General features: G+C 42.1%; 1 protein-coding gene across 7 annotated transcripts in view; it reads right to left on the bottom strand.

Moving 5' to 3' along the window:
• The window catches only part of RNFT2 (ring finger protein, transmembrane 2), a 39,195-nt gene that overhangs the window by 25,805 nt on the left and 1,075 nt on the right, over positions 1-12,315 (bottom strand). Inside the window, exons 2-5 of one of the 7 annotated variants that reach the window (XM_024108098.3) lie at positions 9,031-9,132; positions 6,539-6,597; positions 2,635-3,113; positions 1,347-1,423 (exon numbers count right to left, since the gene is read on the bottom strand). In XM_024108098.3, the coding sequence (XP_023963866.2) occupies positions 1,347-1,423; positions 2,635-3,113; positions 6,539-6,597; positions 9,031-9,132 (717 nt within the window). Of the gene's footprint in view, positions 1-1,346; positions 1,424-2,634; positions 3,114-6,538; positions 7,018-9,030; positions 9,133-12,315 lie in introns of all 7 variants that reach the window. The other 6 variants (XM_065568298.1, XM_065568296.1, XM_024108096.3 and 3 more) reach the window with 6 other exon arrangements.

Raw genomic sequence — 12,315 nt, 5'->3', positions numbered from 1 at the left:
AGGAGTAGATATGCTGTACCATAGGTTTGAGCTTCCATAGGCAGGATCTGGATGGCCTTATCAGGGGACACATTTGATAACTGGACCTATCACATCTAAACATGTAGCTTTAAAAAACAAAAACAAAAAATCACCTAGACTCTTTTAGACCATCATCATATCTAGAACATACTGCATAGAGCATAAATGGACAGTGTTTGGATGCAGGGAGGTTTCAGAGCATGTGATTTATAATCAAGAAACAACTGAACAAATGAAAGAACCAACAGTAGCTTAAATTCTACATCTGTGAAGATGGGAACGAATGACACGATACTAGATCCTAAACTCAGCACGTGTGAAGGTCTGAAGGTTACCTCTTCTGAGCCTTGGACCAGCGTAATTTTGAGAAGGAAATTCCACATTTGGGAGGGAAAATGAGAAAGAATTTTTTGGGCAGGTTTATTTAGTAAAAATGTGGCTCTTTGAAGCTGTTCAGAGGAATGCTAGATTGAGTCTTCAAGCAACTGGATTAATGGGCAGGGTAAGGTTAAGTATCAGAGGGGTAGCCGTGTTAGTCTGAATCTGTAAAAAGCAACAGAGGGTCCTGTGGCACCTTTGAGACTAACAGAAGTACTGGGAGCATAAGCTTTCGTGGGTAAGAACCTCACTTCTTCAGATGCAAGTCTGAGGGTAAGGTTAGGCAGTCAAATGTGCAAGACCGATAATTAATACCTAGTTGTGCAATTTATCCCATCAGTCTGCATTTTGTCACATTTATTTCATTACCATGTGTGCATAATTATATATTTATGCCACTCACATATCATCTATGTGATAATGCAGCCCCAACCCAGCACTGCAATGCTGTTGAGATATTCCAATAAGACTATAAACCATGATACCTGAAGAAGCCAATTGGTTTATTTAAGATGTAGCCAGAACATCAAGTATATTAAGAAGTAATACTTCTATAGCATCTTTCATCTGAAAATCTCCAAGCTCTCTGTAAGCGTTAATGAATTAAGCCTCACTGCACCCTGGCGAAAGGGGCATTATCACTTCCATTGTTACATATAGGGAAACTGGGGCACAGAGCTGCTGCTTGAAGTCGCACTGCAAGTCAGTGGCAGGGCCAGGAATAGAAACCAGTTCTGATTTTTCATTCTCTAACCACTATACCAGGCTTCCTGCAAGACAGGGAGGCTGTGTGGGGCAGGGAAAGATCAGAGTATTCATATATGCAAAGAAATCTGTGCACATTCATTGTTTCATGCACAAAGTGCAAGACAAGATCTGGTATCAGCATTATTTTGCATATTAAGAGCAATGTCTCAGAACACCACAGAGCAAGATACTGTACTCACCTTCAAAGAGACCTGTTCTCGGAGAGTTGAATTAGCATATGCAAATGTGCTGGCCATACCAATGCACACAGCAATCCCTGCAAGGAAAGACACTCGTCAAACGGCTGTTGCACCGGGGAGGGAGTATTCACATTGTTAAATTATTTTATAGTCAACATTTTAGGTTTAAAACAAACCAACCCAACACCTGTAATTGCTGGATAAAGTAGGGGATGCTAACACACTGACCGCTAAGCTCTCGAGGGCGGGGTTCAGATCACAAACCAAATTAATGTGAATGCATCATGGCCATGTCCAGGGCGTATTTGCCCAGAAGCACAAGCTGCCACACAGTTTGATACAATACTGAAGAAACAGCAGCCTCTGTTCATGAGAGACCCAGGAACACAATAGCAAAGGTAGGGCAGGGCATGGCTGAGTTGCACGAACAGAGCTAGGAAAGGAGGGAAAACTGGAATAGCAGCTGGCTCTGCAGATCAAGACTGAGGTGCGCTGGCAAAGCTGTGTTGTGACCCAGGGCTGAGGGGTGCCGCAGGCAAGGATTGGGGGGGGAGGGAGGAGGGCGAGGGGGCGGCACTTGCACATTATGGCTTCCTCCAGCTAGCGATATCCGTGTCCATAAAGACAAATATTCACCAGACAGTTACATACTCCATCTACAAATGAACGTTTAAAAGGAGGATTGTAGTCTGAGATTTTTCAAGGCCCCTAAGGGATTTGGATGCCCAAGTCCCATTCAAATTAAAGGAAATTGGGTGCCTGAATCCTTTAGGCAGCTTTGAAAAATCTCAGTTGTAAAGTGTAACTGGTCATCCCATCTTCCAGCTACCATCCTTTCAGCCAAGCACGATACGAATCCCTTCCGAGACTTTCAGTGCCACACAAGAGCTGACCAGCAGAGGCTGCTATAAGTATTTCCATCCCACCTCTGCCCTGGAGAGCTGAGTGGGGATCTTCCCAGCGTTCTCAGCCCCTGGTGGAGAGGGGCAGGGAGAGAGACCAAGGCAAGGAACAGAACAAGAGTCTGCCACATGACAGGACAGGACATCAAACATGGGCATCACTCAACTGTAATGTCTAGTAATGAAATTAAAGGGGAAGAAAAGGCAGGATGCCCAAAGACAGGTAGCTTCACCCCTGTCTGCCTTGGTCCCCTTTGCCCACTGAATTTGCTACCTCTAAGAATTCTTACAGAGATAAGCACAGTGGACACTGCGGCAGGACCCAGCTGCTGAACCACCCTCTCTCAACCTGGGAACCAAATGAAGATGGCGAGTTGGCTGCTTACCAAGCTTATGCTGGAAACAAACTTTAGCCAGGAGTATCAGGATGAAGGGAAGCCCCTTCTGGAGCCAGCAGATCACAGCCTTCAGCTCCGAGAGGGCAGGCGCAGGAGTCCCAGGCTGGTCCTCAGGATTGTCTTCTGCGTGTCCGTGGCGGTCTCCACTAGCCATGTGCAGCAAAGAGGATCCCCGATGGTGGCCATGGTGATAGTGATGGGGCTGCTGACGGTGGTGGAACGGAGCTCCTTCTGTTCGGCTGGCCCCTTCTTCCCTTGGGGCTGGCATCTGAATGAACACATCCCCGCCTCCTGCTGAGGAACCCAGGACCAAACCTGACTGGAACGGGGTAGTTGGGATGGTACCAGATGGGATGCCTGCCAGCCCTGAGAAAAGCTGCTGGGGTGAGGAAGTTTCGGCCTTCAAACCTTCGAAAACTCCACCTTCATCCACGCTGGTCTCAGAACTGACCGTCTGACTCCGGCTTCTGCAATGGGGAGAGAGACCCCAGAGTGGGAACCATCAAACAACCGGCTGTGCACTGAGAAAAGCATCCTCTCAATTCTCCAAAACACCAAGGCTGGATTTGATTCACCTTGGCATGGCTGGAGTCGTTAGGCAGTTCAATTGGGCAGGTCAAATAGTGTTGCTTTTCCCCACCCCCCAATGGGCCATAAAGTTCCTGAGCTCCTCGCTGGCTTTTTAAATCAGAGTTGGAGGGTTCCCAAAAACAGCCCAGTTACAGGCCAATTTAAAACTCTACATCATCTCTAAAATGGTTTTGACAGTAAACACGCAGTGTATGCAAAACACCGTGTGCAGTAGTGTACATTTTTTTTAATCGGTATGCATCTGGGATGGCCACACTACTCAGGAGTGAATTAACTGTGTCATCCCAAATAAATGACCTAACAGCTCCAGTTGCCAGGCTCTTCCCACTTTATTTAAATGGTGGCCAACTGCCATCCTGGCACTGTCTGGAGGGAAAGCCAAATGATAACAACATGGGGTAAAACAGCCAGAAAGAGCTACTTCCCTGTCACATGACCCAACAGGGGATTTAAGGGAAGAGAATGCCCACCTGCATTTGTTTTGGTGTTACACATGAATTTTGTGTTTCACTGACAAATTATGCCCTGAGGCAAGGGTCTGAAACAGACTTGGGCACAGCATTCGTTCCTTCCTGTGCTGGGGAGACAGCCCACCGGCCTACAGAGAGTTTCCAAGAAGAGATTCAGGAATCTCATTATTTCCTCCTAATGCCACATGCCCAGGGAAAATATGCTCTGTTGGTCTGTACTCAGTGGCATGGCTCTATAGTGAATGTATGGAAGGTCTGACCCCATGTGGCAGTGGGAACAGAGGGGATAATTCCCAAAGCAAGTTGCTAGCAAGAAAATGCCCAGTGCAAAGTAAACACTTGTTAACACAGAGACAGAAAAGAATAAATACAAAGATCAGCAATAGGTCGAACCCACAAATAGACACTCAGTGCAGCGCTACAGTCTCTCCGGATCCTAATCCCTGGAAGCCTCCAACTTTAGAAACAGTGATCACGAGCTGAGATTACACAGGTACATACACAGTGCCCGCACCTTCCCGTAGCCCGTCTCCCCCCCGAGCCCATAACCCTCCCTAGACCTCTTACTCGGCACACAGCTTTGCATTTCATCTTGCTCTGGAACCAGCTCCAACTCCCTCTTGGGCACTTCCCCACTAAGCAAGCTCTAAACAAGGCTTTTCATAGTCACACCCCACTCCCAGAGTCTCTGTGCAGGCACCCGCAAGGAATCAAAGCAACCAGATACTGTACCATTTTCTATGGTTCAGAATTAACCAGATACATACTGGATGACACACTTAATGCCACGAATCAGGGTTGGACACAGAAGCTACACCAGTAGCAAATTCTGTATTTATCTCCAAAACCATAAACATAGACAATATAATATACCTGGGGCAGCTCCATATGCCAATCAAATACACTGATGTTGTTTGGAACAACGCTGTTAGGATACATGACTATTCCTCCAGCAGGGAAGAGGTTAACTAGCCACATAGTTAAAAAGGGATACTGTGAAGGTAAACACTATGGGTGAAATCTTGGCTCTGCTGAAGTCAATAGGAGCTTTGCCATTGACTTCAATGGGGCCAGTATTTCACCATATATATTTTTTTAAATAACCCTTGCCCATGTTAGTGATAATACTTTATTGTATTAAAAATGAAAGAGTTTTTAGAGTCCAGTTTACTTTACTTACTTTTTGCATTTGATAAAGATACAATTCCTGAATTTGTACAGCCCCTTTCATCCTAATCAATCCCAAAGTGCTTTACACATTTTTTACTGACTGGGGACATACCTCAGCTCATGTCAGAAGGTCCATGCAACATCCTATGAACCACTCAGCTCCCAAAACCTCTGTTCCAGAGCTCAGCCCACACACCAGACTACATGCCAGGTAACATCATGGGAAATGTGAGGAGACAAAACTAGAGGTTGGCTAAGAACATACAAATAATTTAACAGAAATACATGGCCTGTCTCTTTTGCACTAACATGAAGAGTTACACTCCTGTCAGAATTTGACCAGAAGACCAGACTTAACCTGCTCTTGTGAAAAGTGTTATGGAATAATTAATGATCACAAGTGGTCAGAATCTTTTGCTTCACATTTCACTTGACAGACATTTCCCTCAACTCCACAGAAAAACGAGACTGGTTAGTTTCACTTTTGTTTCTGATTAATTTCATTTCCCCATTCTCATGCACTAGCCCAAGAAAAATTTAACATTGAAAACCACCACCACAACAAACCTGTGTTCACTGAAGTTATAAAAAAAGATTAAAAGTAGAGTAGGTATACCTTTATCTATCCATGTACAAAGGGATAAATCCTGGTTTACAGAAGGTCTCAGGGACCGTCTAAAATCTTCATAAAATTTGGGGTTGTGCTAACCAGAAGTTTCAGTCTACTGAAGCACCTAAGCTCCAGTGAGCTGCAGTTAAGTTCTTGAGGAGTTCCACAAGAACATCTCAAGAACATAGCCGTAGAGGACCTCCACTCCTACCGAGTTAACTTCCAAATCTTCAGCACTTAGGATCCCCACAGGACAACAGCCTGAAGTTCTCCTATGAAGTTTAGAAGTTCCACAAAAGTAGAGCCTCAGTCAGTACAATCTTGAGGGACAGAACTCTGACTTATCTGAAGTTTGGTTATCAGGAGTTTAAACTAGGCTGAATTTGAAAAATGTTTAACTGTATATGTACAAAACTAAATGTTGGGCCTAAACTATGTTCACTGTGTCTCTTTAATAAACAAACTGTAGGAACCGTAGTGTAGGATTTGCCACAGTGGATTGGCCCACTGGGTCATTAGATCTGATATTCTGCACCGGGTCACAACAAATGGTTTCACTTCAGCTACCTCCTAATGTGTGCAGCAAGCTTTGCCATGTTACAGATAATAGAAAATATTCCTTCTTTAACCTTGTAGCTCAGGGGTTGGCAACCTGGCAGGCCGGGCCAGTTTGTTTACCTGCCGCATCCGCAGGTTCAGCCAATTGCGGCTCTCACTGGCCGCGGTTTGCCGCTCCAGGCCAATGGGGGTGGCGGGAAGCGGCAGCCAGCACATCCCTCGGCCCACGCTGCTTCCCGCAGCCCCCATTGGCCTGAGACGGTGAACCGCGGCCAGTGGGAGCTGCGATCGGCCGAACCTGCGGACACAGCAGGTAAATAAACCGGCCCGGCCCGCCAGGGTGCTTACTCTGGCGAGCCGCGTGCCAAAGGTTGCCGACCTCTGCTGTAGCTTTTACCTTCCAAAAAAGGATATGAAATACACCAAACAAATTAATCAGAATATTGCCTATTGGAAAGGAATGTGGAAGAAACGTGGGAGGAAAGAAACTTACCTTTCCGGAGGAAGGCTATCAGTGTTGCTGCTGTGCCGTCTCTGCATTTTCCTTAACACCTTGAAACACAGCACACTCAACATTAACGTTGCAGATCAGCAATCCCCAGGGGGACTAGTAGGGTCGGAGAGCTGTGACACCCATTCACCCAGTGGCATGGTTGGCAAAAATCACCTGCTTCTCTGAACAGTGGTTCAGGAGTGTATCAGTTTTTTTAGCACACTAGCAAAAAAAAAACAACTCTTGAAAGGTTTTCCACTGACATTTGGTAGCGCACAGAAACAGCTCTCCAGTCGGGGCAGGAAGGAGCCAGATCGCATTCTATAGCATCAGGAACAAAGTTGAAAGTCACATGGACTTTAGAATCCTACGATGAGATGATCTGAGAAGGGACTCCAGGACAACCGACAGTGACCCTAGATGTGACATACGAATTGGCTCTTTGTTGTCTAGGAATAAGATCTTTTCCTCCTCCTCTTCTGAAGGAGTTTGCAGGGCAATGTGAAGCACACAGGAGAGGGGGGGAAAAAGTAATATTTTATGAAAAATGCAGTCACATCAGGACAACACAGTTTTATTTTTTGCTACATAGTGCATCCCTGGTAAATCACATAATTCGCACTAGCAAACTCTCCAGGCTTCTCTTAAATATGTGCATGTATGAAAGATCAGATCTTTTGGGCACTCAAGTTATTTAATAAACTAGGGTCTGGAGTAGGAGAAGAATAAGCACAAAGATTATAATAACCCGAAACCCTTGGCTATAGCAGCCTTTCACAGAATTGGGATGAGATTTTATTTATTTTTTATTCTCTTTCCAGCAGCAATTTTGAGTCCATGAAACTATTTTTTTAAAATATCATTCTGAAAGCAGAAACAAATGTGTCATCACTTTCGTATCAAAGTGCCACACGGACATGAATGAGGAAGGCTAGCATTATTACCCCATTTTATTGCAGGGGAAACTGAGGCACTGAGAGGTTTTTTTTGTTTGTTTGTTTGTTTGTTTTTTAAAGTGACCTGCCAAGGGTCAAATTGACAGTTTATAAGGGAGTTGGGAACAGAACCATTAAATCCTTATTTCCAATCCAACGCAATCCTTCACCGAGATTTTTTTTCAGCATCACTTAATTTAATTATTTTACCTTAACTTTTCAAGGTTTCATTATATGTACACTTCTACCCCAATATAACGCTGTCCTCGGGAGCCAAAATATCTTACCGCGTTATATCAAACTTGCTTTGATCCGCCGGAATGCACAGCCCACCCCGGAGCACTGCTTTACCGCTTTATATCCGAATTCGTGTTATATCGGGTCGCGTTATATCGGGGTAGAGTTGTATATTAGTTACATATAGGATGGATAAAATTGATGATTTAAAAAAAAAAATCTAAAAAAAATAATCAAATTTTTAAATTTAAATTAAATACAGGGGTTTTGGGTTTTTTTTGTAAATAAACCTGTACATTTGAAACTGAGAACCTAAATTAAAATTTTTGGGCTTAATGTATCAGAAACATTTAAATTAAATAAAAAATAACAGAACATGTTTGCTGTTAAGTTTTAAGGAAAGTCATGCCATTAAACTGGTGGAAGTCACTGGCTAAGCACCTGGAACCAGAGTTTATTTAAATGCTAATCAAGCTTTTGGGAGCAGTAGCCTCTTCTGCAGGTGCAGAGAGAATGTTTTCTTCATTTCAGTTGTATAAACTGGTTCAACTGAATGACTCGTTCATTCAGAGTTAAGAAACCAATTGGGAAGTTGAAAAAGCAGGAAAGCTTGTTTTCCTCTTCCAATCTCAGAATAAAAACTAGGTATGAGAGAGAGAGATCTACTAGTTCTAAAATCTTGAAGGACATGGTGACCAGAAACAAATCAGTTCAGTTAGCTAATTATAGACAATACTTCCTTTGTTTAATAAAACAGTTTGTTTTAAATGCAAAACATGTTTTGATAAGCTTCTTAATAAACTTTTTTTCTTATGTATCCAGCAAATGTAAAGATAGTTTTTAGTTAATAAAAAAAATTAAAATGCTGTTTATGTGCATTTTAACTGAATTTTCATCCAAATAGAGCTGACACAAATCACAAGTAAAAATGAATGATTATCTAGTAAATAACACATGCATTGTTTACCATTTTCTAACCTAATCAAAAATGTAAAAATTAAGAACCTGAATAAATGTAAGTTAAACTAAACAATTGCTTAAATAAATGTGTATAGACATTGTGTATCCTCCAGATTAGCAATAAGAAGCACCACATTTAGTGTAAAAGCTATATTTAAGATGCAAATCAACATGTTTTAATGGAAACCAACCAAGGAGAATGAACCTCTCTTTAGGAAAATAACTAGAAAGTACAAATGCAAAACATGATTAAAATCTGTGATTTAAATCAAGGTTTCCTGCTTGCTGACTTAAATCACAATTAAAATCAGTGACTTTAATCACTTTGATTTAATTCAATCCACCCTGGTAAACACATACCTTTACTCTGTAAGGATATACCGTAGTTGTTCTGGTGATATTTCCCAACTCTCCCTCAAATATCCTAACGTGTTTGACGTGTAGCCTATACTTTGTGGGAAGCTATAGAAGAAGGAAGAAAAAAGAAAAAAAAGATTTAACTTCAAAAATTTTCTGCTCATGTTGCCATATTCCTCATCCCTCATTCTTTATTCCTAAGGCCCCACATGGAAACAGAATAAACATTTCTTTGGCAAAGAAGCAAAAGGCCATGCAAATTGTATCAAATACAGACTTTATCCATTACATTAAAAAATCCTGGTCCTGCAACTTACAACATGTGAGCCGACAGATGCACATATAGGGAAGTCAGGGAGGCTAGGTACAATGCACAGGTGGACTCCTTTGCCTGCAAGATGCAGGCGCAGGATCAAAATAAATATTTTACATGAACCTTTCCTCCCAAAGCGTTTCACAAGATTATAAGATAAACATATCCCCGCCCCTCCCCCCGCATACATATACATCCCAACACTGAAACGTAGCCAGCTCAGAGGTGGAGCTAAGTGACAAACCAATGAGGAGAGAAGAGATATTTTGGCTAGAACACACAAGCAGATGCCTGTACTATTAAAGAGTACCACAGGATTTTGAGGTCTACAAAACCCAGAGAGGACCTTGGTTTGTAAAGCCTGATCCTGAAGATTACAGTCTACTGTGTGTGTCTTTGTCCTATACCTCAGAAGGATGAAGGGCTGGATAAGAGTCAATAGCAAGAAGAGGATCTCAGCATTTCGAACAGCCATTCCATCTGACATTCCTTTACTGTATATTTTCATAATTAGAGAGAGAGGGAGAGAGTTGGGAAAACCACAAATTGCATACGAACATGGCTGAAACCACATTATACAGAGAGTACACAGATGGGCTGATGGACTCACGAGCTCCAAGAAAGTAATTCCATTCAGGATCTTTGGTGACACTGTAAACCACAAGCACTGTTCTGATTACAAACATCTTCTTTGTAATTCATGGCAGCCCTTTGATTATAAAAATTTTTGAATCCAAGGTTGTGTTTTAGGGTTCAGAATATATTATAAAAGATACCCCCCTCTGCCCCCTCCCCTGCAAATAAAATGGAAGCTGCAATTACAGTGACAATACTTAGCATTTTAACAACAATTTACCTTTTCTCCCCCCAGATGCTGGGTAAATGTTAACCCATTCTCCCAACACCCCTGCAAGCTACATACACAATATTACCCCCATCTTACAAATGGAGTGAGACAGAGAGAGGTTAAGTGACTTGCCCAAGGCCTCAGTCTGATCCGTGCAAGAAGATTCCTGTGCCTACGCATAGCCACGGATCTCCATGTTATAGCAGAGATCTGCCCAAGTAGGTCTGATCGCAGAATGAGAGCAGAAGTCAGTAGAGAACTCAGGAGTTCCTGACATCCCGCCCCCCTCCCCGACAGCCCTGAGCTCAGTCTACTGGGGCTCCACTAGCTTGTACTATGGGGTGACTATCCATCAATTTGTCTTTCCCCTACCAAAGCCAAGCATGGCCCTTTGCAAAGTGAATTCCTTTTAGGTATCAGCCATAGTGGGGGCAGTGAAGAGAACCCCAAAGGGTTAGGCACCAAGATTGCCTAGGGATCCAATAGGACAGCTGATCTTCGGCCTTGTACACAGTACTACAAACCTAAGGCCAGATACCATTGGGATAGATATCGCAAAAGACACCTAACTAGGGCTGTCAAGCAATCAAAAAAAATTAACTGCACTATTAAACAATAATAGAATACCATTTATTTAAATATTTTTGGATGTTTTCTACATTTTCAAATATATCGATTTCAGTTACAACACAGAATACAAAGTGTACAGTGCTCACTTGATATTTATTTTTGATTACAAATATTTGCACTGTACAAAACAAAAGAAATAGTATATTTCAACTCACCTCACACAAGTACTGTAGTGCAATCTCTTTATCATGAAAATTGAACTTACAAATGTAGAATTATGTACAAAAATAACTGCATTCAAAAATAAAACAATGTAAAACTTTAGAATCTGCAAGTCCACTCAGCCCTACTTCAGCCAATTGCTAAGACAAAGAAGTTTGTTTACATTTAAGGGAGATACTGCTGACTGCTTCTTATTTACAATGTCACCTGAAAGTGAGAACAGGCGTTCACATGGCACTGTTGTAGTCGGCATCGCAAGATATTTTATGTGCCAGATGCGCTAGAGATTCATATGTCCCTTCATGCTTCAACCACCATTCCAGAAAACATGCATCCATGCTGATGACAGGTTCTGCTCAATAACGATCCGAAGCAGAGCAGACCGATGCATGTTCATTTTCATCATCCGAGTCAGATGCCACCAGCAGAAGGTTGATTTTCTTTTTTGGTGGTTTGGGTTCTGTAGTTTCTGCATTGGAGTGTTGCTCTTTTAAGACTTCTGAAAGCATGATCCACACCTAGTCCCTCTCAGATTTTGGAAGGCACTTCAGATTCTTAAACCTTGAGTTGAGTGTTGTATCAACCTTGAGTTGAGTTGAGTATCTTATCTTAGAAATCTCACATTGGTACCTTCTTTGCATTTTGTCAAATCTGCTGTGAAAGTGTTCTTAAAACAAACATGTGCTGGGTCATCATCCGAGACTGCTAGAACATGAAATATATGGCAGAATGCGGGTAAAACAGAACAGGAGACATACAATTCTCCCCCAAGGAGTTCAGTCACAAATTTAATTAATGCATTATTTTTTAATGCGCATCATCAGCATGGAAGCATGTCCTCTGGAATGGTGGCCGAAGCATGAAGGGGCATACGAATGTTTAGCATATCTGGCACGTAAATATCTTGCAACGCCGGCTACAAAAAAGTGCCATGCAAATGCCTGTTCTCACTTTCAGGTGACATTGTAAATAAGAAGCAGTCAGCAGAATCTCCCGTAAATGTAAACAAACTTGTTTGTCTTAGCAATTGGCTGAACAAGAAGTAGGACTGAGTGGTTTTGTAAGCTCTAAAGTTTTGCATTGTTTTGTTTTTGAGTGCAGATATGTAACAAAAAAATCTACATTTGTAAGTTACACTTTCACAATAAAGGGATTGCACTACAGTACTTGTATGAGGTGAACTGAAAAATAGTATTTCTTTTGTTTATTATTTTTACAGTGCAAATATTTGTAATAAAAATAATATAAAGTGAGCACTGTACACTTTGTATTCTGTGTTGTAATAGAAATCAATATATTGAAAATGTAGAAAAACATCCAAACATATTTAATAAAT

The sequence above is a fragment of the Chrysemys picta genome, chromosome 15 (genome assembly GCF_011386835.1).
Source record: "Chrysemys picta bellii isolate R12L10 chromosome 15, ASM1138683v2, whole genome shotgun sequence".
NCBI classification, from domain to species: Eukaryota; Metazoa; Chordata; order Testudines; family Emydidae; genus Chrysemys; species Chrysemys picta.
The sequence above is the reverse complement of the archived record's forward strand: the minus strand, read 5'-3'. Positions and strand labels throughout refer to the sequence as shown.